At 46.9% G+C, this 26,834-nt stretch overlaps 1 protein-coding gene across 1 annotated transcript in view; it reads right to left on the minus strand.

Moving 5' to 3' along the window:
* LOC141154154 (uncharacterized) overlaps positions 1-26,834 on the minus strand; it is a 155,648-nt gene that overhangs the window by 21,384 nt on the left and 107,430 nt on the right. Inside the window, exon 8 of the mRNA XM_073639700.1 lies at positions 9,992-10,051. Within this exon, the coding sequence (XP_073495801.1) occupies positions 9,992-10,051 (60 nt within the window). The remainder of the gene's footprint in view (positions 1-9,991; positions 10,052-26,834) is intronic.

A 26,834-nucleotide genomic window follows, 5' to 3' on the forward strand; every position in this document is an offset into this window, starting at 1 on the left:
GCAGCATCAGGAAGCACGTCCACGTCCTTGTCCCAGTGCAGCGTTTAGTTGTCCATACCCCAGTAATTGGAATGTAAGCGCAAATACACAGCCAATGCCCCACAGGCCACACTACTAAATTCACACATTTCGCGACTGCTTGAGCTCGAAATGTTGCCTTTTAGGCTCGTGGAGACGGAAGAATTCTGCAACCTGATGGCGGCGGCCGTCCCTCGGTACTCGGTCCCCAGCCGCTACTATTTCTCCTGGTGTGCCGTCCTCGCATTACACAAGCATGTGTCCCAAAACATTAGCCATGCCCCCAACAATGCAGTTACTGGGAAAGTCCACATAACCACGGACACGTGGACAAATGATTGTGGGCAGGGACGGTACATCTCTCTGAAGGCACACTGGCTTAACATAGTGGAAGCCGGGACCCAGTCAGACCTTGGGACGGAACACGTCCTCCCGACGCCAAGGATTGCGGGCCCTAGGTCAATCAGGGTTGCCCCCACAGTCTACAGATCCTGCACTTCATTCTCCTCAGCCTCCTGGAAGCACTTCAGCACTGCCTCGGCCAAGCGGCAACAGGCTGTGCTGAAGCTAATATGCTTAGGTGACAAACCGCACAATGCGGAAAAGTTGTGGACAGCTCTGAAAGAGCAGGCAGATCTGTGGCTTACACCAATGAACCTACAGCCAGGCATGGTCGTGTGTGACAATGGCCGGAACCTGGTGGCGGCTCTGAGGTGAGGCGAGCTCACATACGTACCATGTCTGGCCCATGTGTGTAACCTCATGGTACAGCGGTTTCTCAAATCCTACCCGGAGCTGCCGGATCTGCTTGTTAAAGTACGCTGCCTGTGTGCCATTTTAAAAAGTCACCCAAAGCTTCTGCCACCCTTGCCGTGTTTCAGCAGCATTTGCAGCTTCCGGCTCAGAGACTGGTGTATGATGTCCCCACGCATTGGAACTCTACACTGCAGATGTTGGGAAGGATTTGTGAGCAGAAGAGGGCAGTTGTTGAGTACCAGCATCAACAAGGCCGTCGGTATTCAGTTCAGACTCCACAAATAAGACCTCAGGAGTGGACATGGATGTCAGACGTATGCACCATCCTCCAAAACTTTGAGGACTCCACCAAGATGGTGAGCGGCGATGACACCATAATTAGCGTCACCATCCCATTTCTCTGTCTTCTGAAATGCTCTATGCTCACAATCAAAGAGGATGCATTGCAGGCGGAGCATGATGAGATGGAGCAAGGAACCATACAGGGTGATTACACACAGCCCAGCCTCATCTCATCCCAATGTGGATTGGGTGACAATGAGGAAGAGGAGGAGGAGGAGGAAGAGAAGGAGCTAGTTTCATGCGCTACAGATTGTACTACCTGCACAACTGTCATACGGTCTGTTTAGCGTGAATGGACAGAGGACAGAGAGGAGAAGGAGGAGGAGAGCATGGTCACTCGTCCTCTTGGTGAGGACACGGAAGTCTTGCCTGCTAGCAGTCTGGCACGCATGGCTGAGTTTATGTTATGCTGCCTTTCCCATGATCCTCGCGTTCTCAAAATTTTTTGTGACAGTCATTACTGGTTGGTGACACTTCTAGACCCACGCTGCAAGGAGAACTTTATATCTCTTATTCCTGAGGCAGACAGGTCTACAAAAATGGGGCAGTACCAGAAGGCCCTTGTTGTGGAACTATTAAAAAAATTCCCATCTGAAAACGCTGGGGGCAGAGGTCACAATTCGTTGGACAACCAAGGAGTACAGGCGAGAGAGACACAACTTCAATCCAGCAGAGGCAGGGGAACACTGTCAAAGTTCTGGGAGAGTTTTCTCAGACCCTCATACTGCACAGGCCCTGAGGTGCGGGGTACTCTCACAAGGAGTGCAAAGTTTGAGAAGATGTTGAGGGAGTACCTCGCCAACCGTACCAATGTCCTCCGTGATTCCTCTGTGCATTATAATTATTGGGTAGACTAGTTGGATACGTGGAATGAACTGGCTCTCTACGCCTTGGAGGTCCTGGCCTGCCCTGCCGCTAGCGTTTTATCAGAGCGGGATTTTAGTGCCACTGGTGGAATTATAACTGATAAGGGCATCTGCCTGTCAACTGAAAATGCTGACGGGCTGACTCTTATAAAAATGAACAAGGGCTGGATTGGGCCAGACTTCTCAACATCACCGAATGATAGCAGCGTAACATAAACTCTAATCCAGTGTCTTTTTTTTAGGAGGTGTATTCCCATGCACCTTTTCACACCCACACATGGGTATACGCTTCCTGATTTTGGCTTATTGTTCTTGTCCTCCTCCTTCTACTCATCTTCATCCTCCTCCACCATATCACCAGGGTAATAGTGGTCCGTGATGCAACACCCACATCATTTTTTTAAAGGGTGTTTATGATGCTTGTAAAAAAAATTTTTTATACATCATGTTCATGTATACCCCCCAGGGGTAAATGTTTGTCAGCCCATACACTTAGTGCATGGGCATTACAAGTATAGGAGACCCGCTCCTTTCTAATGGGAACATTTTTTTATGAGGCCCTCCTCCATGTCTCTTCCAAGAGGCATTGGAGTGCCTCCCAATTTTTGGCTGCCCTTGCATTCACTGCATAGGCCAACACTATGGGAGACCCACTTCCTAATACTGGGAACATTTTTTCATGAGGCCCTCTACATCTCTTCCAAGGGGCATTGTAGTGCCACCCAATTTTTGGCAGCCCTTGCATTCACTGCATAGGCAAACACAATGGGAAACCCACTTCCTAATAATGGGAACATTGTTTTCAGGAGGCCCTCTGACTTCCACGTCTCTTCCAAGGGGCATTGGAGTGCCTACAAATTTTTGGCAACCCTTGCATTCACTGCATAGGCAAACAGTATGGGAGACCCACTTCCTAATGATGGGAACATTGTTTTCAGGAGGCCCTCCTCTAAGTCTCTTCAAAGGGGTATTGATGTGCGTCCAAATTTTCAAAGAGGTATTGGGGTGCATCCAAATTTTGGGCAGCCCTGCCACTCACTGCATACGCAATAACAGTATAGGAGACCCATTCTTTAGTAACGGGAACAACAAAGCCTAGCCGGCTGATGGCTCTCTAAGAATAGTGAGGGCCGAGTGCTGGCCCTTTAAGAATAGTTTAGGCCACCTGATGGCCCTATAAAAATAGTCTTTGTGACTTTCAGAGTCCCTCCATCATAAATGAAACAGGATGTGTCTGATCATGTCTCACCTACCACATGGCCAAATAAGGTTGTAAAATGTTATAATGACATTTCCCGGTGAATGCATTTGTCACGGTTGAAAGCAATGCAAAAGTGCAAAATAGCATCAAAAACGCTACGTGCGAACATAGCTCAAGGTGTGGAGGAGTATTTTTGTTTTTGGTTATTTATTTTGCCTTATTTAAAAGTCATTACCCTGGAAAGGATGTTCATTAACATATTTCCCAGGAAAATCCATTTTGGTTTAGTTTTTGTATGTTTTATTGTGAGTCCGTAAAAGTGGCGTAAATGCATAAATGCTTCCAGGGGTCTGTTCCCATGCCATTTGCGCACTGTTCCCATCGATTTGGTCAATTTTTAGGCCCTCTGCAGACCGCCGGGGGGGGAGCTGCCTGAAAAATGCTCGCGTTTCCCATAGACTTACATTGGGCTCGTTGCTCAGGTTGAGTACCCGAGTATTCCAATGTGCTCGACCCGAGCAACGAGCACCCGAGCATTTTAGTGCTCGCCCATCACTAATCAAAAGTATTTCCCTCGGTGTTGTCCAGCATAGCCGGGAAGCTCTGACATCCAGGGACAGTAGGACAGGCCGCCATACATCTCCCCATGCCGGTTACCTTGATTTTTCCTGACACTTTTCTGTACAAGCCTTGCGGGATTCTGGGTCAGCAGAAAACGTTCTACACCAATTCTTGAAGAACTATTATTTGACTCCTGTTAGGCAGCTGGAAATATCTTTATTGTCCTGAAGGTGAAGTTCTTCTTAAAGTCATCTGCCTCATCATGGTACTTTAGCAATGTTCCTGCAAGTAGGATAGCTCTATAAGCAACAGATGTTTTATGTTCTGCAAAGATCCATGAGTCGCCATCTTTTAGGACAACTGTGGTTGTGTGAGAGGGAGATGTGTGGACATTGCTGCGGTATCAGCCACCGGCAACAAGAGGTCTCTGTTGCCCCTGAAATGGACTCTATGGTAAACTTGATGGTCTTTTAGTCAGTAAAAGTAGAAAGTGAGGAGAGGAGGCAGTTGGTGCTGCTGCATCCTAAAAGCTCTGTGTGTGCAGCATGCTGGGAGTGGAACAGAACTTTTAGTGAAAGTGAATCTTTGCCTGTGACTTTGGCTAAAGAGAGAGAATCACTTTAGGGGGAAGACTATGGTTGGATGCAGAGTTGGATTCCCCCCAAGGCATCTGAGTGACATGAAGGGCCTTCTGTTAGTTTTTCAGACTGAAACTGCACTCCTGAGACAAATGCAGATCCTCTCCTCAGTCTCCCAGCTAAGTGCCTGATCGGATGATCAGACAGAGAATAGTTAACGACCGGTGAGTCCTGAGCTCAGGTCCCACCACAGGGATCCCTGTGGGTGCATTCACACAATTAGCAGGAAGAGTTTGACACCAAACACAGGTTCTCAGAGACATTGTTTGTTGCCAGGTCTGGGTGAACCTTAGCTAGAGACTCCCCCCTGTGGTGAGATTGTGTATAGATAGAATAACAGTATTTTAAGGTAGAGTGTTGTTAAGTTTGTGAACCTTTGCACTGCAACCACTGCAGGGGCTGCCTCGTGCACCCATCTGATTATATCATTACTCTGGGTAACACTCGGTTACCACATTGGGCGGAACCACTGGGTAGGCAAATTATAGTTCTTCTGTTAGTACATCCTGGTCCTGTCAGTTGTGCAGCGCAGGAGTCCTAGCTGTCTTGAGCTAGATGTGTGTGAGGTTTATTTGTGTTCGTTTTTTGCATTGCCGAAGAAACCCAGTCCCGTTCTTAGTAACAAGGTGTTACTCCAACAAATTGTTTGTTAGTATCTTTTGTCCTTGGTCCGCTGTATTGTGAGAGAGACCTTCCCGATACACGGTCTACAGTTGCAGCGACACACACCGGTCATGCATCTCTAGCAAGATTACTAGTTGGAGAGAAATTCACTCCTCTTGTCTGTCATCTGATCACTCTCACCCAAATCTAAGGAACATTAAAGTTATTGCCTATCCAAAGGATCAATGAAGGCCAACATCTGGGACTTCCACCAATCCTGAGAATAGTCTGTGAAATGCCTCATCTGAATGAAGCGCTGGCCACTCATGCATGCCATCACTCCATTCACTGTGTATGGTACTGTAGTCAGCTCCCGACTACTCCCTGTAACATCACTGCTTGCGTGCCTGCATGGCTTCCCATCCCACACCATGCATGGACGCCGACTTACTCACCAGTCCAAGCCATGCAGTGTGTTCCTTATCCTCTGCTTGCTGTGCATTCTTCCTGGCTGCATGCTTAGGGCAGCCGCGCCTGCACTTCCTGAGTCTGAAAGGTACAGTGCGTGCATTCCTAATGTGTCCCCAGCCTATTACTGAGAGGCACTGCATACTTAAAGCACCTCCACTTATTGGGAGGTGCCTGAGAAACACTCTCTTTCAGTGTGTTTATGGAACTGCTGAGTTGCCTCTCTCTGCTACCGCCACCCTGGGGGCTGAGTACCCAGGCCTGAACCCTAAACCTTTACCTGTGTCTTATCTAGTCTGTGTCTTCTACCCTGGGGGCTGAGTACCCAGGCCTGTACCCTTAACCTGTACTTGTGTCAGTTTCTGTCTGAACTGTGACCTATGCCTTATCCTGTTTGTATCTGATCTTTCCCTTCACCTCTTGTGTCTGCATGTATCAGGAATAGGCACTCGTTCAGACACTGAACCTGTGCTTAGCTCTATTCTGTTGCTGCTGTATGCGTCCTGTATGAACCTGACCCTGTCTATTCCTTTTAAACTGAGTCCTGGCCACATCTGCTGTTCTCTGCCTGTCCATCCAGTCTGAACTGGGTTCTACCTGTGTCTGTATATCAGTCGTGTCTGCCAGTACCTGCCTGTATACCAGCCTGACCTGTCCACACCTGCCAGTGCTTTTCTGTAAACCAGCTGGACCTGCCAGTACCGACATACCTCATTGAGGGTCTGCATTCGTGTGTCTGAGGTCTGCCCTGGTGCAGCACCTGGTTCCGCCCCTCTCTGAATCTCCTCGTATCGTGGCACTGTCAGTTGTCGTGCATCCGAGGTCAGTCTGGGAGTGGCACTTAGTCATGCCCCTCCTCAGTCTGTGGCACTGTGGGACCACAATCCACGCTCGTGCTAAAAAGTCTGAACGCAAGCGTAACACTCCCGACTACACACAGGTCTACTCCCAAGTACCCCCGACTACACACAGGTCTACTCCCAAGTACTCTCGACTACACACAGGTCTACTCCCAATTACTCCCGACTACACACAGGTCTACTCCCAAGTACTCCCGACTACACACAGGTCTACTCCCAATTACTCCCGACTACACACAGGTCTACTCACAAGTACTCCCGACTACACACAGGTCTACTCCCAACTAAACATAGGTGTACTCCCGACTACATAGGTCTACTTCCAAGTACTCCTGACTACACACAGGTCTATTTCCGACTACTCCTGACTATTTTTCTATTGACAATCGGATCCCATATCTGACGGTAAGAAACCATTTCCATCCCACAGATAAAAGTATGGACATGTCCATTACAGGACCAGACTTGTCTCAGATGATGGACATTGATGCTCGGACAATTATTCATGCGTCCAATGTAATTATCACCTGACTGTTCTTACCGCACACAGCTTACATAGTGGATCACACCATACAGCGAACACACAGGTCGCCCTGTTCACACCGCTAATCCGGGAAACTATCCACTATAAACACTAATTTCTCAGTCTATAACATTGGATGGATGTCAGGAATCGATGGGAGGAGAATTAATAGTATTTTCTATAATTAAGACCCCCCATCATTTTATTCTGTTTCCCATTGCTGCTCACGTTTCATGCACATGTAACATATCACTTAGAGAAGACAAAGAAATGTGAATATAAAATATAATTTATTACATCAAGAGGATTATAATCTCCTGTGTGTCAGTCATTGGCATTGAGGCTCCTTGTCCTAAAGGTGCAGCCCAATAAAGGACTACGGCCGGGAGAACTGCTGATGCCCCTTATCGAAATCTGAGCTAATTATAATCTTTATACTATGCACCAAGAAATGAGGGATAAAGGCACATTGTATGGAGCCTATAGATGAGTTATTGCCGTGGATAAACGCTCTTGTGTGTATAGATACATTATATAGGATAGTAATATATAGGCACAAGAATGCTGGGCTCAGTGCTCCGCAGGTGGCTGTAATGGGTGGGTAACATTAAATATTCACTGAGTACCAGGCTATAATTGTGCTCCCACAGACAAATGTATACTATGTATCACCCCGATAACTTCTATATCGCTGCTCCTCGGAGGGTACAGATCCTGCAGAGCTTACGTTATCCACCCTCTGCAGGTAATCAGGAGGACTGCTCTTTATGGTATATCATAGATATGATGCTCTCTATGATTGCACTGGTGGCAACATATGGACTTTGCTCTCTGTCTCTCCCTCGATTGTTCTATCCCTGTTACTATAAGTCAGGACATAAAAGTCCCAAAAAGTGTTTCGCCAGATTGTCAGCTTCTTCTGGGGTTAAGGCAGCTGTGCATGAGTCCTGTTTTAAGATACATGTATGATTGTCACATTACCCAACCTATCAGTGGTTAAAAGGCTGGAACACTATTGTAGGACATTACAATCGTAAATTGTAAAAGAGTGTCTTATATTGAGAGCAATCTGTCTATAATGGGGCAGAACTCAACCGTAGATGTTAGTGTCAGGAACAGGTATGTGTGCTCACACGGACGGGAATGGTGTGAAAATATATGCTGTGTGTTGTGCATGTATATACATGTATCCATAGAAGAATGAGGCTGGAGGCACAGAACGTACATTATACATGTATGATGCCTCCGTAACAAGCGTCGTACTACAGCGGAGATCACAGCAGGGATCAAATACTTACATATCAACTCCCGACATTTTAGTAAGAGTACGCCACAGTGATTGGGCATGATATCCTGGTACCACATGAGTGCGACATTTCTCACCACATAGTTGGAAATTCTAGGAAACAACCAGAGTGCCTGATGGGGTGACAGCGTTTATCCTGAAACCCACCCGTCATGTTTCAATAATCATGAATTTGGGCTGTTGTGTCAGGACAAGAGTTTCTTACATAGTGCCATCATATTCCACAGCACTTTACAAAATTTTTTTATGGCTGTCCCCATTGGGACTCACAATCTACATTCCCTATCACTCTTTGGTGTGTGGGAGGAAACCAGAGAACCTGGAGGAGGAAACCCACACTGTGGAGACCGGGGTCTTCCGTGGGCATAACACTACTCAGACAACACGGGGTGCGGGTAAAACAGCGTGGCAATACTGTATTGAACCACCAAACAGACAATAAATATATAGAACAGTCCCAGCAAATATCCAAGATGGTGCAAGTTACAGAGATTCACCCTTCCACTGGCCTGCTGGGAATAGAGCAGCTGCAACTTTAGGACTTCCAGGGCCAACTACCTCAACTAATGGCCCCCCGCTTTGGGTGGACACCCATAGACAGGAGGTAGCAGCAAGCTTAGGAAGCTGACAGTCCATTGAGGTACATAGCCAGGAGACCAGAGGGTCCCATCCTGGCTTCTCAAGACTTATCCATGGAGCCTGGAGACCGGATGGACCCAACCTGGCTTTCTTCCGAACATATCCATGGAACCAGGTGACCGGATGGTCCCAACCTGGCTTTCTCCCGAACATATCCATGGAACCAGGTGACCGAATGGTCCAAACTGGCTTTCTCTGAGCTTATCAATGGGTTCCAGGCGACCGGTGGGTCCCAACCTGGCTACCCCAAACATCTTCAAGGAACTAGGTGACCAGTGGGTCCCAACCTGGCTTTCTCCCGAATGTATGCATGGGTTCTGTGATAGTCAATGGAGCAGATCTGTATCCCCCTGAATGGAGCCATGCTGTCCTCCAGAGCTGTCACTTAGAGTGTTCCTGTCTGTGGTTTTGTAAAGGACTCCTGATAGAGAGTCGTAGCCCCCTTATATAGGTCACAACTGTCTTTTAAGACATTATTTACAGGTCAGGGGGGAGGTGAGATGTTTAACTGTCCATTGTTTGAGCATTTAATCAATCTGCATAGCTTATACTCCTCTGCTTTGCGAGTCAACAAGTCCATGTTTCTTGTCCCACCCGAATAAAGAAACACATGAATTCAAAAGTCAACATAAAAAGAGTAGTGTTTTTCTCCTTGCCTATTTAATTTAGTTGTCTGGATAATTAAGATTAAAAGCTGTGTCATCACACAAGCAAACAAGGGGAGAGCATACAAACTCCTTGCAGATGTCATCCTTTGAGGGATTTGAACACAGGGCCCAAGAACTGCAGTACTAATCACTGAGCCACCAAACAGTGATAACCACTGAGTCACCATGAAATGCTAACCACTGAGCCACCATGGAGCCTCAAAGCACCTGTACATGGGTTACGCAGCAAACATGGAAAAATTCTACTTTACATTCTCATTTATAGTTTTTTTCTAGTAACAATACGCCACAGACGTGCCACGCAGTGCATAAAGGTCAGCAGCATTAGCGGAGGAGGATAAAATAGCTGGGGGCTCTGAACGACAGTCACTATTAATTTCCTTCCCACCGACTTCTGATGTCTATCTAGTATTTATGACGGAGATGTTACTGGTTCCCAAATGACTGGTGTGAACGGGACAGTTACACGATCATTGAAGTAAATATTCCTGCATCCTACAATAAAAGCCGAACTCCGAGCTATGACAAGAGGCAATCCAGACCTGCTCGATAGGGGCGCTGACGACGGCGGTGACGGCTCTGACGTTGTGCTCATTGCCCATCTACAGATACAAATAAAAAGAAAACACAAGGAAACAAACACATGTCGGCCCAACAAGGTTATGAAAAGTAAACTTAAAAAATGTTACAAGAGGGTGATGAAAGGGACATATTGTAACCTAAGACATTCATGGATAAGTCACAGGACGACCACAGATGGGAAGTTGGGTCACAATCAGTCACTGCTGCGATCACGGCTTGTTTTCTGACTCCACTTCTTTACTCCCGTCTTAATCAAGATGGTTTTCAGTTTTAATTACTCTGTAACTGATCTGGCTTGTTTCCAGGCCTCATTTATCGAACAGTCGCCTAACATGACCATTTCTCATCATCATCGTGACCTTCCTCCCCATGCCTGTTATCCAATCGGAGCTTCCGCTGTGCAGACATGCGCAGTGTTACTTCCGGAACGCCGGCCACGGGGAGCGACCACTAACGTAGACTTCTCACTAGTGATTTATTCCTAATATCTACTATATATATCCAGATGGAACACTGCCTCAGTACACTCTGATGAAGCTACACGCGAAACGCGCGTTGGGGTACTGGGCAGTGTGGTTCAGCATTATGGTACATGGTCTGTATTGATTGATACTAAGGTTAACTCTTTATTATCTCTACTAAATGACTACATATTGTAATTAAAGGGTATTGGTGTATATATGGTAAGCCTGACTATTGTAACACTGACAATACCTTTACTGTGGCACTGTTCTATTCTAGAGACATTATATGGTTATCTACTAGTAGCTTCTATCATATACTGGATCTATATGCAATTTTTATATACAGGCTTGTATTTACATGCAATTTCAATCTGTATACTCTTATTGTTAGAACCCTCCTGTTTGTTTTTCCATCTTGTGTTTTGCGGTCACGAGACCATCTGCCTTTATATTCCAGCTCCGCCCTTTTGGTTGTGCTGGACTTCAGTGTTTGACTGTTTCTCTAGCCAGGTGCTTCTGTGCCTTTCTCTGTCAGTTCGCTTGGTCCTTCTGGGACCTCTAGTACCTTTTTGTCAGTTTGTCTTTTTGTGTTATGCAACAACTTCTCTGTTTAGGAGATGTCCCATTTTTGTCCCAGTCCTTAGTTCTTTTAGGGACCCCTTCCCTTTATTCTATAGGTCTTCGTTCAGACTAGCCGAGAACTAAGGCGGGTCTGTTCGCTAGGAACAGTCAGGCCGCTACATCGTAGGGATTCAGCTTAGTCTTACTGTAGGGACAGCTTTCCCCTATCTTTCCTTAGTACTTGTTGCAGATCATAACAGTAAGTCCAGCCCAAAAAACTAAAAGGAAAGAAATTTGTGGATCAGTATGGTTTCCGTCCAGGATTTGGCTCTACACTTGCAGGGATTGTCTCTGGAGGTGGATGAGCTCCAGCAACACGCGAGTAGCTGTTCTGGAGCGCATTTTGTGGAACCCAAGGTAGGACTGCCTGATGTTTTTTATGGTAAACAGCAAGATTTTTCTTCCTTTAAAAATGTTTGTTTGTTATATTTTTGTTTGAGACCAAGGTCCTCTGGGAATGAATCACAGCGCATTGGTTTTATTATGTCACTTTTGCGCAATGAACCGCAGGGGTGGGCCTTTTCTCTCCAACCTAATGATCCGTGTTTAAGGTCTGTAGAATTTTTTTTTTCTGCTATGGGGCTATTATATGACGATCCTGATAGAATCTCATCTGCTGAGGCAAAACTCAGGCGTTTGAATCAGGGGTCAGGTGATGTTGAAAATTATTGCACACTCTTCAGGAGATGGGCTTCAGAAGTTAAATGGAATGATCCTCCGCTGAAATGTTTATTTCTTGCTGGTCTGAGTGAAAGGGTTAAGGATCTGTTAATTGCATTCCCCGCACCTGAGACTCTGCAGGATGCCATGCAATTAGCTGTTCATGTGGACAGGAGACTGAGGTCCAGGGTGAATGAGGTAAAGACTCCTATAATGTCAGGTCCCAGTCCCCAGAAAATCTGCTCTGACGGCAGAGAACCGATGGAAGTTGGGGTGAAGTCGCTCTCTTCTCGGGAAAGAGAACGGAGGTTCGCCGAGGGATTATGACTTTATTGTGGTAAAGCTGACCATTTGATTAAGTATTGTGAGCTTCGTTTAAGTAAAGAAAAACAATGGTCAGTTATGCCCGTATAGCTTGTTTAAGCTCTGCAGGAGTATTTCTTTCGGGAGCACCTCATTGCAGGAAGATTTGATTGAATTTCAGGTATTTGTGGATTGTGGTTCAACACTGATAGATAAAGGGTTTTTGGAAAACCTTAAATTGAAATCCAAACCTTTGTCATCACCTATTTCTGTGATTGCAATTGATAACACTCTCTTGAAATGTATTACTCACAAGGTTGCTGCATTTCCCCTCACTATCAGTGGAGTTCACCAAGAAATTTTGGACTTGGTTGTATTAAATAATTTACCCTCTCCGGTCGTTCTAGGATTGCCTTGGTTAAAACTACACAATCCTTTGCTGGAGTGGTCTACTAATATGATAAAGTCTTGGAGTCCTAAGTGCTATGTTTAATGTTGTAATGGTCGCATTGCGGCTGTGGAAAAAGGAGAATTACCGGTACCTATTCAAGATTTTTGGAGGGTTTTTTCGGAGGAGGAGTCGCAAGTTTTACCTCCTCATAGTGATTATGATTGCGCCATTGAGTTTGTTCCCGGAGCTACTCTTCCCAAGAGTCACTTGTTTAATCTGACTATCCCTGAAATAAAGGCCTTGGAGGAGTACATACAGACTAGCCTGGCTGCTGGTCACATTAGACCTTCTAAGTCGCCTGTGGCAATTGGATTTTTCTTTGTTAAAAAAAAGACGAGGGTTTACGTCCATGTCTGGATTTTCGTGAAATTAATAAGATTACCGTACGCAATTCCTACCCATTGCCGTTAATTCCTGACTTGTTTAACCAGTTGGTGGGGGCCAAGTGGTTCTCTAAAACTGATCTCCAGGGGGCATACAATTTGTTACGAGTGAAGGAGGGTGATGAATGGAAAACTGCTTTTAACACTCCGGTGTAACATCCCTGCCGGCGTGCTTGCATGATGCACCACCTCCCACCATGCAAGACCGTAATCTTACCTGTCAGTCCATGCTGCACTCTTTGCTCCAGTACCTGCTGTGTCCATTTCTCTTGTCTGATTGCTTAGGGTGTCGGCGCGGCTTTCTGCTTGTTTCTTATAGCTACTGTGTGCACAGTCCTAATGAGTCCCCAGCCTATTGCTGTGGGTCACTGGATACTTAAACTCCCTCCACCCAGTAGGAGGTGCCTGAGCAATACTTTCACTCAGTTAGTCTTTTGCAACTGAGTTGCCAGGTCCTGTCCTGTATCTAGTCTGTTCTGCCACCCTGGGGGCTGAGTACCCAGGGCCGCTACCTGTACCTCTGACTTTTAGTCTGTTCCCGCCACCCTGGGGGCTGAGCACCCAGGGCCACTACCTGTACCTGTGACTTCTAGTCAGTTTCTGCCACCCTGGGGGCTGAGTTCCCAGGCTCGTTCTTGCATCTTGATCCTGGTTCAGGCCCTGCCTGAACAGTGTCCTAGTCTGTTACTTGTTTGTCTCTATGTCTGTATCTTACCTTTTTTCCTGCAGTATCTTAACCTGCACCTAACTCCAACTCGTTGTCTCTGTACTTCTGTTTGTGAGTTTTGTGTCCACTCGCTATTTCATTCCAAGTACCTTGTGTGTATCAGGTTCTGCTCATTCTGTCTCCCTGCCTCTGTATCTAACTTCTATGTTCCAGCTTTCTTCTTGTGTTTTCCAGTCTGTTCCATGCGAACAGAGCCCTGTCCTGTCTACCGCATCTGCGTGTTTTGCTTTGCTCTGTTTGCTCACCGCACCTGCGGTTTTGGTCTGCTTTGCTTGTTCACCGCATCTGCGGGTTTTGCTCTGCTTTGCTAGTTCACCGCATCTGTGGGTTTTGCTCTGCTTTGCTAGTTCACCGCATCTGCGGTTTTGGTCTGCCTTGCTTGTTCACCGCATCTGCGGGTTTTGCCCTGCTTTGCTAGTTCACCGCATATGCGGGTTTTGCTCTGCTTTGCTTGTTCACCGGATCTGCGGTTTTGCTCTGCTTTGCTTGTTCACCGCATCTGCGGGTTTTGCTCTGCTTTGCTTGTTCACCACATCTGAGGTTTTGCTCTGCTTTGCTTGTTCACCGCATCTGCGGGTTTTGCTCTGCTTTGCTTGTTCCCCGCATCTGCTGTTTTGCTCTGCTTTGCTTGTTCACCGCATCTGCGGGTTTTTCTCTGCTTTGCTTGTTCACCGCATCTGCGGTTTTGCTTTGCTCTGCTTGTTCACAACATCTGTGGGTTTTGCTCTGCTTTGCTTGTTTACCGCACCTGCGGTTTTGCTCTGCTTTGCTTGTTCACCGCATCTCCGGATTTTGCTCTGCTCTGCTTGTTTACCGCACCTGCAGTTTTGCTCTGCTTTGCTTGTTCACCGCATCTGCGGGTTTTGCTTTGCTCTGCTTGTTCACCGCACCTGCGGTTTTGCTCTGCTTTGCTTGTTCACCGCATCTGCGGCTTTTGCTCTGCTTTGCTTGTTCACCGCATCTGCGGTTTTGCTCTGCTCTGCTTGTCTGCCGCACCTGCGGCTCCGTTCCTGTATCCCAGTCTGTACTGGTCCCTATCCTGACTGCGTTCCTACTTGCCAGTACCCGCCTGTCTGCATGTCAGTCGTGACTGCCTGTGCCCACCTGTCTGCATGCCAGCCGTGCCTGCCAGTTCCAACCTGTCTGCATACCAGCCGTGCCTGTCAATATCCACCTGTCTGCATACCAGCCGTGCCTGCCAGTACCCACCAGTCAATATGCCAGTTTAACCTGCCTGTTCCTGCATTCCCCGGTGTGGATCAACAGCTGTGACCGGGGTCTGACCTGGAGTAGCATCTGGTCCCTCTGCTCGGTTCGTCCCTGGTTCACGGAGTCGACTGAGCCGCCGTGCGACCTTGGTTGGATCGGGTTGATACTTAGTTACGTCCCTCCAGGCACTCCTCGGTTCATGGTACAGTGGGATCACTAATCACGCTCACGCCAGTCAGTCCAGGCGCGAGCGCCACATCCGGTAGGTCATTTTGAGAATCTGGTGATGCCTATTAGTTTGAAATCTACACAGAGATTTTTGGGTTTTGCCAATTATTACAGGAAATTCATTAAGAATTTTTCTATAATTGTTAAGCCTCTAACCGATCTCACCAGGAAAGCTGCGAATACGACCCAGTGGACTATTGAGGCCATTGAAGCGTTTGAGTATCTCAAAGAGAGGTTCAGTTCTGCCCTTATCCTTATGCAGCCTGATGAGACCAAGCCTTTTTTGGTCGAGGTCGATGCTTCATCGGTGGGGGTCGGAGCACTTTTGTCTCAAGAGAACTTCTGAGGTCCAGAGTGCCTACTTTTCGATAAAATTTTCGGAAACCGAACTGAATTATGATGTTGGAAATCGGGAGTTGCTGGCTATTAAACTCGCGTTTGAACATTGGCGTCATTTTTTGGAAGGCGCTAGATTTCCTATTCAGGTTTTCACAGATCATAAGAATTTGATCTATCTGGATGCTGCCAAGCACTTGAATGCCCGTCAAGCTGGGTGGGCACTTTTTTTTTCTTGGTTTCATTTTTCTGTTACCTATATCCCTGGTACTAAGAATGTTAAAGCCGATGCTTTATCTCACAGCTTCTCTCCTACGGTCGGTGCCGAGGAGGAGGAGAGCATTTTACAGAAAGGAGTTGTGGTGGCGGCTTTGGACTCGTTTTTGGAGAATGGGATTCTGAAAGCTGAAGATGATGCTCCATCTAACACTCCCCAGGGGAGGTTGTTCGTGCCTAGAGCCTTTAGGAGAGATTTGTTTGTGGAGTGTCATGAGTCTCGGTTTGCAGGTCATCCAGGAATTTCGGAAACTAAGAAACTTATCAGTCGCAGTTTTTGGTGGCCTGGATGGCAGAAGGAAGTCATCAAGTGGGTGCGTCAGTGCACTGTGTGCGCTAGGTCAAAGGCTTCACATACTCCTGCAGCGGGGTTGCTTTGCCCTCTGGAGGTTCCTAGTGCTCCTTGGATGCATCTCACTATGGATTTTATTACTGATCTTCCTGTGTTCGAGGGTTTTACAGTCATCTGGGTGGTCGTGGACCGTTTTAGTAAGATGTGTCATTTGGTTCCATTCATTAACTTGCCCTGCGCCAAGACACTCGCTAAGGCGTTTAAGGAGATTGTCAAGCTCCATGACTCGCTTTTGGCGTGTTTTTTGTGACAGGTTGGGAGTCCATTTGTCATTTTCGTCTGGTTATCATCCTGGGTCTAATGGACAGACTGAAAGAAAGAACCAGGATGTTGAACAGTTTTTGCGTTGTTTTGTGGCGGACAATCAAGAGGTGTGGTCTGAGTTTCTGCCTCTCGCAGAATTTGCTCTTAACAGTCATACATCCTCCTCTGCTGGGTGTTCTCCTTATTTTTGTTGTACTGGGAGACATCCGTCTTTTGGTTCGTTCTCCAAATTGGGGTCGGCGGTGCCGGAGGAGGAGAATTTTTCCAGTGATTTGGAGAGAGATCGGACTAATGTACGTGGCAACCTTCAAGAGGCTAACAAGAAGTCCAAGAAGTATTTTGACAGGAAACGTAAGGAGGTTTTGTTTACTGTGGGTGACATGGTTTGGTTGTCTTCAAAGAACCTGCGGTTGAGGATTCCCTCTAAAAAACTGAGTCCTAAGTTTGTGGGTCCATTTAAAGTGCTTCAGGTTGTTAACCCGTCTGCGTATAGGTTGGAGGTCCCCACCTCCTGGAAGATTAATCCTGTGTTTTATGTTTCCTTGTTGAAAAAGGCAGACGTATCTGATAGGGATGTCACTGTCACAGTTCCTCCTGTGGTGGAAGACGGCGAATATGAAATTTCTTGTATTTTGAATTCAAGATGGCATAGAGAGAAATTACTGTATCTTGTCTCCTGGAAGGGTTTCGGTCTCGAAGACAACTCCTGGGTAAGGACGGATGATGTCTCTGCTCCTAGGCTTGTTAAAGCTTTCCACAAGAGGTTTCCGGATAGACCTGGGCGTGGAGGATCTGGAGGATACTCATAAAAGAGGGGGTACTGTTAGAACCCTCCTGTTTGTTTTTTTCCATCTTGTGTTTTGCAGTCATGTGACCATCTGCCTTTATATTCCAGCTCCGCCCTTTTGGCTGTGCTGGACTTCAGTGTTTGAGTGTTTGAGTGTTTTTCTAGCCAGGTGCATAGGTGCCTTTCTCTGTCAGTTCGCTTGGTCCTTCTGGGACCTCTAGTACCTTTTTGTCTTTTTGTGTACTGCAACAACTTCTCTGTTTAGGAGGTGTCCCATTTTTGTCCCAGTCCTTTAGTTCTTTTAGGGACCCCTCTCCTTATGCTATAGGTCTTCGTTGAGACTAGCCGAGGACTAAGGCGGGTCTGTTCACTAGGAACAGTCAGCCCGTTACATCGTAGGGATTCAGCTTAGTGTTACTTTAGGGACAGCTTTCCCTTATCTTTCCCTAGTACTTGTTGCAGATCATAACACTTATACATATTGTTGCCATTGTACCATTTAGTATAATATTTGTGCCAACTATTTATAACCACCATACAATCTCAATGTCCACTCAGTTTTATAGTAGGGTTTTTTAGGGACTATTTTATAGGCTTCTATCTTTTTTTTGTGTGTTGTAATAAAGATTTAAACTTTTGACATAATTTAAACTATTGTCTATACTTCTTTCCTTCTATAGTGATGGTAATGGTCTTGACATGACCATTTCTCAGTCTACTATTGTGGAAGAACTCCACCTGCCCAGACCATTGTCTCTCTGACTTCACATTTTCTGCTCGGTATCACATATTGGAATCTTTTCTTAGGTATAGCCTGAAGATTGTCTACATCCAAGTCCAGAACTCCGCATGTTGAATGTTGGATACCAAGGAATCCCTATGTCTCTACTCCCTCGCTGAGCCCAAAGCTAAATCCATTCAGAGTGCACCTCTTTCTGGGTCGGTTTCAGGACCGTTTTTTCATATGACACCAACATCCCACTAACGGAAGGGGACAACTCCTATTAAGCCGTTTAGGCATCGACACATTCTCATCAAGACTAGAGATGAGCGTTGTTCTACTCGAACTGTTCGCCAATCTCAAATTCGAGCTGTTTTGGGCGGTGTTCGAGCCGGTCGGCGAACACGAACAATTTGAGAAAAATTCGGCTGTTCGAGGTTATGTTCGATAACTGTTCGTGCACCAAAATCATAACTGGATTTTTTCTCAGTAATGATGAAAATTAATGTTAATACGCAGTTTGAGTGTACAGCGGGGCGGGGGGAGGGGCAGGGGATGGATCTCTGCAGGAACAATGAAGATCTCCATTTTTTTTTCTCTTTCCCGCATTTACAGTGGGGAGGTGCAATCTGTCAGCCTATCAGCAGCGCACACACGGAGCGAAGTGCTTTTTTTCACACAAGCAAGGGCATGTGTGATTGGCAGTGTATGTCACATGTCCTTGCCCTATAAGACCAAGCCATTTTCCCCGTCGCCACCATTTTCTCACTGCTGCAGCTGCGTGTTAGACGGCACCGCTGTTGCTGTGTGCGCTATACCTTGTTAATTTCAAGCCAATTTTCGCACAAATCTACAGATAGCTTGGGAGTAGGGAATAGTTGTGATTGCAGTCCTTTTAAGGACTAGGTTACAGCATTTCCTACGACTTTTATCAGGCAGGTCTGTGCTCTTAAATAGATAGATTGTGGGAGTAAAGACTAATTGTAATTGCAGTCCTTTTCAGGACTAGGTTACATCAGTTCCTATCAGTTTTTGCCAGGCAGGTCTGTGCCAGTGCTGTGCAAGTTTTTTTCACCTGTGTATAGAATACCAATTTTTTTACTGCACCTAGTGAAGTAAAATCTTTTGGGCATAGCATCATTCTATTAGTCCATCTATACTGACCTCCATCAGGTTGCAAACTGAATATAATTTTTTTCTGCATCTAGCTCTGAAAAAATATTTGGGCTTCTAGCGGTGTGTGGGACTTGGTCTATTAGTCCATCTATACTGACCTCCATCAGGTTGCAAATTAAAAATAATTTTTTTCTGCATCTACCTCTGAAAAAATATTTGGGCTTCTAGCAGTGTGTGGGACTTGGTCTATTAGTCCATCTATACTGACCTCCATCAGGTTGCAAATTAAAAATAATTTTTTTCTGCATCTAGCTCTGAAAAAATATTTGGGCTTCTAGCAGTGTGTGGGACTTGGTCTATTAGTCCATCTATACTGACCTCCATCAGGTTGCAAATTAAAAATAATTTTTTTCTTCATTTATCTCTGAAAAAATATTTGGGCTTCTAGCAGCGTGTGGGACTTGTTCTATTAGTCCATCTATACTGACCTCCATCAGGTTGCAAATTAAAAATAATTTTTTTCTGCATCTAGCTCTGAAAAAATATTTGGGCTTCTAGCAGTGTGTGGGACTTGGTCTATTAGTCCATCTATACTGACCTCCATCAGGTTGCAAATTGAATAAAAAAAATTTCTGCATCTAGCTCTGAAAAAATATTTGGGCTTCTAGCGGTGTGTGGGACTTGGTCTATTAGTCCATCTATACTGACCTCCATCAGGTTGCAAATTAAAAATAATTTTTTTCTGCATCTAGCTCTGAAAAAATATTTGGGCTTCTAGCAGTGTGTGGGACTTGTTCTATTAGTCCATCTATACTGACCTCCATCAGGTTGCAAATTAAAAATAATTTTTTTCTTCATTTATCTCTGAAAAAATATTTGGGCTTCTAGCAGCGTGTGGGACTTGTTCTATTAGTCCATCTATACTGACCTCCATCAGGTTGCAAATTAAAAATAATTTTTTTCTGCATCTAGCCCAGCCAATAGTTTTGGCCTAATACCACAGTTTGGCCATTCAGCTCTGCTCGGTTACCATCCATTGTTTTTTTGTGCAAACAACTCCAGAGTTGTGAATTAGTTAACCACCAAAATGAGTGGAAAAAGGCCTGCTGCTGGTGGAAAGGGGAATAGGCGTGTTGGGAAGGGGAAAAAAGGTTGTGTCCGTGGGGTAGGTGCAGAAGAAAGACCATCTTCCAGCCAAACTAAAATGTCTACTTCTTTTAGCGGACAATGTGATAAGATCCCTTTCTTACGGCCACGCCAATCGCTACAAATTCCAGATGAGGCACAAAAACAGCAGGTGCTTCAACGGATATCAAGTGCTCCTTTAAGTGGGCTCTCCTCCACATCAACTTCAACATCACAAATACTCCAGTCCTCAAAGGTGTCACCCAAATCGCACTTGCTTCCTCACAGCTCCCAAATCTCCAGCTGCCCGTCTGAGTATGAGGTAGAACAGATGGTTGAGTCTGCAGAGCTGTTTACTCATACTATAGCCTGGGAATCAGAGGTCGACTCCAGCGCTTCTGTGAATCCAGACGAGGAAATGATCTGCACTGATGCCCAGAATCTTTATGAGTCGGATCCAGGACCAGACGCAGAAGGTTCTGACCATAATGTAGACCCTCATTCCCAAACTGTAACTCCTGTTGGTGGAGACAATGAGGAAGACGATGATAAGACTCAAATACCTGATTGGAGCGACAACTTTAGTTTTTTGTCAGGGCAGGAACAGGTTGGCTCTGAGGACGACGGGTGTGATAACGCACAGGGTGATGATGATGAGGTCGGAGATCCCACTTACTGTCAACCCACAGTCAGCCAAGAGATGAGGTCAGCAGAGGAGGTGGAGGAAGATGCTAGTGACGACGAGGTCAGGTTGCGCCTTCCTGGACAGAGACGTAGTACTGGAAGCACGTCAACAACTGCATCCTCAAACACAACTCTGCCTCTCACCACAAGTCGTGGTGGCTCTTCAGGTCGCATGGGTGCTAAGCCTTGCATAGCCTGGGCATTTTTTCAGATCGATAAAGATGACCCAACTCGTGTTATCTGTAACATTTGTCAGCAAAAGCTAAGTAGAGGCCAAAAAATACATAGTTTGAGTACTTCATGCATGAACCGGCACATGGACATGAAGCATAAGTTGCAGTGGGAAGCTCAGTGTGCTACAATGCGGCCTAGCCGGCGGGGCCAATCACCGTCTGCCATATCTTGTGCATCCGCGGCCTCTTCATCCTCTGTGACTGGGGGGACAGCAGTCACACCTGTTTTGGGGCGCAGACCTGCCACCTCTTTACCCGCAACAGCCAGCGTGATTGGCAGGTCATCATTTTCTTTGGAGGTGGTAACACCAGCTGGTGTTGAGCGCTGTCCGACATCGATAGCACCACCTTTGGATCAAGGCAACCTAACATGTCCGCCTGCATCTTCCTCACAGACCGGCAGTTTGCCGGGGACACCCTTATCAACCCCGTCTAAGCACAATAGCCAGCCCTCGGTCCCTCAGATGTGGACAAGTAAAAGACCATTTCCTCCTAGCCATGAGAAAGCTAAGAGGTTGAATTTCACCATCTGCAAGCTCTTGGCTACAGAAATGCTGCCTTTCCGCCTGGTGGACACAGAGGATTTTCGAGACCTTATGTCCGTCGCAGTGCCCCAGTACCAGATGCCCAGTCGGCACTACTTCTCAAAGAAAGGTGTGCCTGCGCTCCACCAGCATGTCGCACACAACATCACCGCTTCTTTGAGAAACTCTGTGTGTGACAGGGTGCATTTCACCACAGACACTTGGACGAGTAGGCATGGACAGGGGCGTTACATGTCGCTGACTGGGCACTGGGTAACTATGGTGACAGCAGGACAAGGGGCTGCTGTCCAAGTCTTGCCGTCCCCACGAGTTGTGCGTCAATCCTCTTTATGTCAAAGTTCCTCCACTGCTTCTGCCTCCTCAACCTCCTCTCGGTCTTCCACCTGCACCCAAAGCCTGTCTGGTCATGCCACAAGCTTTCTAACTGCGCAGAAGGGATCCTGCACACCTCCTTACTATGCTGGCAGTAGGGCTCAACGTCATCAGGCGGTTTTTACATTGAAATGTCTGGGAAATGTGAGTCACACAGCTGAGGAGTTGTGGTCAGCTCTGGAGAACCAATTTCATGAATGGTTGTCTCCACTGGACCTGAAACCAGGGAAGGCCGTGTGCGACAATGCTGCAAACCTGGGTGCGGCCCTTCGCCGGGGCAATGTCACACACGTGCCTTGTATGGCTCACGTGTTGAACCTGGTTGTCCAGCAATTTTTAGCCCACTATCCCAGACTAGATGGCCTTCTGCAGAGGGCACGGTCGCTGTGTGCTCACTTCCGCCGTTCGCATCCCGCAGCTCAGCGACTTACATCTCTACAGAAGTCGTTGGGCCTGCCACTTCACCGGCTAAAATGCGATGTGCCTACCCGGTGGAATTCAACTCTGCACATGTTGCAGCGACTGTGGCAGCACCGACAAGCCCTGGTGCAATACGTTCTGACGTATAGCCTGGGCCAACGAGATTCAGAGGTGGGGCAAATCACGCTGGAGGAGTGGTCTCAGATCAGGGACCTATGCACCCTTCTGCACAGTTTTGAAATGGCGACGAAGATGTTTAGTGCTGACGATGCCATTATCAGCATGACTATTCCGGTAATTTACATGCTGGAGCACATGTTAAACAGAATTCGGAGTCAGGTGGTGGCACAAGAGGAGGTGGAGGAAGTAGAGGAGGAGGAGTTGTATGCGGAAAGGCTAACATCTGCAAGGTCCAGACGGTCGGCAGCACCAAGGCGGCAGGCATGTGAGGGTGGGGGAGATGGTTTTACCAGGGCGCATGGTAGCAGCCAAACTAGTGAGGAAGGTGCAGGAGCCCAGGAAGAAGTGGAGGACGAACTGATGGAAGACTCATCAGATGAGGGAGACCTTGATCACATTTCTGTTGTGCGAGGTTGGGGGGAGAGGACAGAGGAAGGAAGCATGATTGTTACCTCGCCACCAACACAACACGGACTTGGTGCTCCTGGATGCGCAACACACATGAGTGCCTTCTTGCTGCACTACCTGCAACATGACCCTCGAATTGTGAGAATTAGAAATAATCCTGACTACTGGGTTGCCACACTGTTAGATCCCCGGTACAAAAGTAAATTTGCAGAAATTATTCCTGCCATAGAAAGGGATGCACGCATGCAGGAGTATCAGCAGAGACTGTTGCAGAATCTTACATGTGCTTTTCCACAAAATACCAGTGGTGCACGTAGTGAATCTCACAGTTCCAACTTGCCAACCGTGGGACCGTCAAGTGTTCAGCACTCAAACCGTAACAGAACCACAGTATCTGCTGGTAACATCAATTTTGCGGAATCATTTCACCACTTTTTTAGCCCATCCTTTGCAAGGCCACAGGAGACAAGAAGTCTGACACATAGTCAACGCCTAGAGACGATGGTACAGAAGTATCTCCAAGTAAACATTGAAGCCACGACTGTGTCACTGGACCCTTGCTCTTTTTGGGCTTCCAATCTGGATAAATGGCCGGAGCTAGCCACTTACGCCTTGGAGATCTTGTCATGCCCCGCAGCCAGCGTTCTGTCTGAACGTGTGTTCAGCGCTGCTGGTGGTGTGCTGACAGATAAGCGCACGCGGCTCTCCACTGATAATGTAGACAGACTCACGTTCATAAAGATGAACAAATCATGGATCCGAAACGACTTTTCTACCCCTGTGTCATCCTGGGGAGAGTAAAAGCTTGATGATTGGTTAAAATCACCCTACCAACCGTTTTAAGCTTTCAAATTACTAATCATGTTTATCTGTTTCTTGACTGGAAAATAATTTGGGCTTTGTAGCAGTGTGCAGCACTGATCCTATTAGGCCATCTATAATAAGCTTCACCAGATTTAAAATTAAAAATAATTTTTAGCTGCATCTAGCCCGGAAAATAATTTTGGGGCTCCGAGATGCGCAAGACACATAAGTGCCTTCTTGCTGCACTACCTGCAGCATGACCCTCATATTGTCAGAATTCGAAGTAATCATGACTACTGGGTTGCCACACTCTTAGATCCCCCAAACTTTTCGATCAACCTTTTCATTTTAATAAAGACCAAAAAAATGGTCATTTTTGAAATTATAAGCATTAGCAGGTTGTTAGAAACTGAAATCAAACAGTTTTCAACTCAAAACTTTATTCTAGGTGATGTTACATTTTCACATAGGACCCCTTGTTCGAAAGGAGCTTCTGAACTCTCTCGTCCATTGAATTTGTCAGGTTTTGGATGGTTTCTGCTTCAATTGTTTTGCATGAGGACAGAATACCCTCCCAGAGCTGTTGCTTAGATGTGAACTGCCTCCCGCCATCATAGACACTCCTTTTAATGATGCTCCAAAGGTTCTGAATGGGGTAGAGGTCAGGGGAGCATGGGGGTCACACCATAAGTTTGTCCCCTTTTATGCCCATATCAGCCAGAGATGCAGATGTTTTATGTGCAGCATGAGATGGTGCATTATCATGCAGAAAAATGATCTTGCTGTGAAATACACGGTTCTTCTTCTTGAACCATGGCAGGAAGTGCTGTTTGAGAAAATCCACATACATTATGGAGTTCATCTTTAGCGCCTTCAGGGATCCTAAAGGGGCCGACAATCTCTCTCCCCATGATTCCAGCCCAAAACATTACTCCACCTCCTCCTTGTTGGCGCTGTAGCCGTGTTTGCGTGGGGTGTCCATCAACCAGCCATCCTCCACTCCATTCATCTGGACCATCGAGCGCTGCACGGCACTCATCCGTGAACAAAACAGTTTTGAAATCAGTCTTCATGTAATGTTTGGCCCACTGGAGCCGTTTCTGCTTGTGTGAAGTGGATAGAGGAGGTCGACAGGATGGCATATGCACAGCTGCAAACCTCTGAAGGACCCTGCATCTTGTTGTTCGGGGGACGTTGGAGGCACAAGCAGCTTCAAAAACTTGTCTGCTGCTATGACAAGGCTTTTTTGCCGCTGCTGTTTCAACCTGACGTAATTGCCTGTAGGAAAGAGTCCTCAATTTGCCCTTATCAGCACGCACACGTGTGTACTGTGAATCAGCTACATACTTCTTGATTGCCAAGACACTTCATCCTGATCATCGCACAATGTTGATTGTAGTCATGCCTTGACCTAAACACTCCACAATTTGTTGCTTCTCAGCAGCCGACACATCCTTTTTCTTTCCCATTTTGGCAGAAAATGTAGGCTGCTTAATAATGTGAGACAGCCTTCTTAAGTAGTCTTGCCTTTCATTGGACACACCTGCCAAACTAATTAGCACAGGTGTCTGCAATTGCTTACAGTGATATAAAGAGCCCTGACACACATCACCATCAATGAGTTTAACTGACAAACAAACAAATTCTTCCCTTATCACTCCTAAACACTTTTTGCATAATAATTTGGAACGCGGTGTACATGTGCTTTTCCACAAAACACCAGTGGTTCACGTAGTGAATCTTACAGTTCTAACATGCCAACCGTGGTCTGTATGGAATTGTTCAATAAAGGGCCCAAAATTAAGATAACATAGATGGGAGAGGTCTCTATGAATAGGAATTCCTAAGTATTTGATACCCTGTGAGGGCCAGGCAAAGGGAAAGTTGGACTGGATGGAATCCTATATGGATTTGGGGAGGGAAACATCGAGGGCCTCAGACTTCGCTGCATTGATTTTAAAATTTGACCATGTAACAAAGTGATCTATTTCAGCCATAACAGCATGGATGGATATATGTGATTGAGTGATATATACTAGGACATCATCAGCAAATAGAGAGCACTTGTACTCGGTGCCTCCCACCTCAATCCACCTAATATTGGGGTTATGGCGAATTGATGAGAGCAGGTGCTCCGTCACTAGGATGTATAAGAGAGGGGACAGAGGACATCCCTGCCTTGTCCCATTGGTGATTGTGAAAGGTGATGAAAATGTTCTGACGCACCCCCTGGGCCTTGGGACACCCGGAGCCGGACACTTTTTGGTGGATGCTGGTGGTTGTAGTCTTCGTGGCGGCGATCCGGTTCTGTGGCTCAGGGCGGTCAAACCAGTGGCGGAACTATTTATGTGGTTTTGATGTTTAAATGTCCGACTACGCCACCCGTGGATTGCGGTCAGAGTGAACCGCCGCTACAGGGCAGACCGCTGAGGCTGGTGTTGTGGGTGCAGCAGAGCGTAGCATAACTCCCCACGGGAGGAGTATAGCCTCAGGGCAGTGTATGCGGAGGATGGGGGTGATGGTGCAGGGCAGCAGCAGTAACGACACGGAGTCAGTGATGCAGTTCAGGGCCTTTACTCACAGTTCTTATTATCCAGACCACGTCTGCAGGTAACGGCTGCCCACGTCGTACTGTGCTCACCAGGTGAGGGGCTCAGACAACTCCCAGATAACTTTGGAGCGCTTCACAGGACCCCCTTTGTGTGTCCTTTGTCTGGCCTTTCTTACCAACACTTCTGTCCAGCTGCCTCGGGCCTCCTCTTGGTAAACTTGGCGCCAGTTTCCCTGACCCTATGTGGTGCCTTCCTAGCGGGTGGAGCAAGGGGCTGCGCCACATAAAATGTCAGAGCCTCCGGTTTCTAGCTGAGGGTCGTTTCCTGCCTCCACTAGTTCGGGGACCGGTCTCCCCCTTTGGCCTGACCCCTCCACGCAGGTGGATTCGGGCGTGCGGTGGCGACTCGCCCGTCCGCACCCCTGGGATCCCTTCATTCCTCGTTCCTGGAGCCTTCTCCGCTCCTCTTCCTTCCTTCTCCCTCTTGCAGGCCTGGGCCTCTGTTACTAGGCCCGCCTCCGGAGCAGAGCTCATGCAGAGCCCCTGCTCCCTGCCACTTCTGCTCAGACTTCTCTGCACTGAA

The sequence above is a fragment of the Phyllobates terribilis genome, unplaced genomic scaffold (genome assembly GCF_046119375.1).
Source record: "Phyllobates terribilis strain yellow unplaced genomic scaffold, ASM4611937v1 Scaffold_1__5_contigs__length_1240528914, whole genome shotgun sequence".
Classification (NCBI taxonomy): Eukaryota; Metazoa; Chordata; class Amphibia; order Anura; family Dendrobatidae; genus Phyllobates; species Phyllobates terribilis.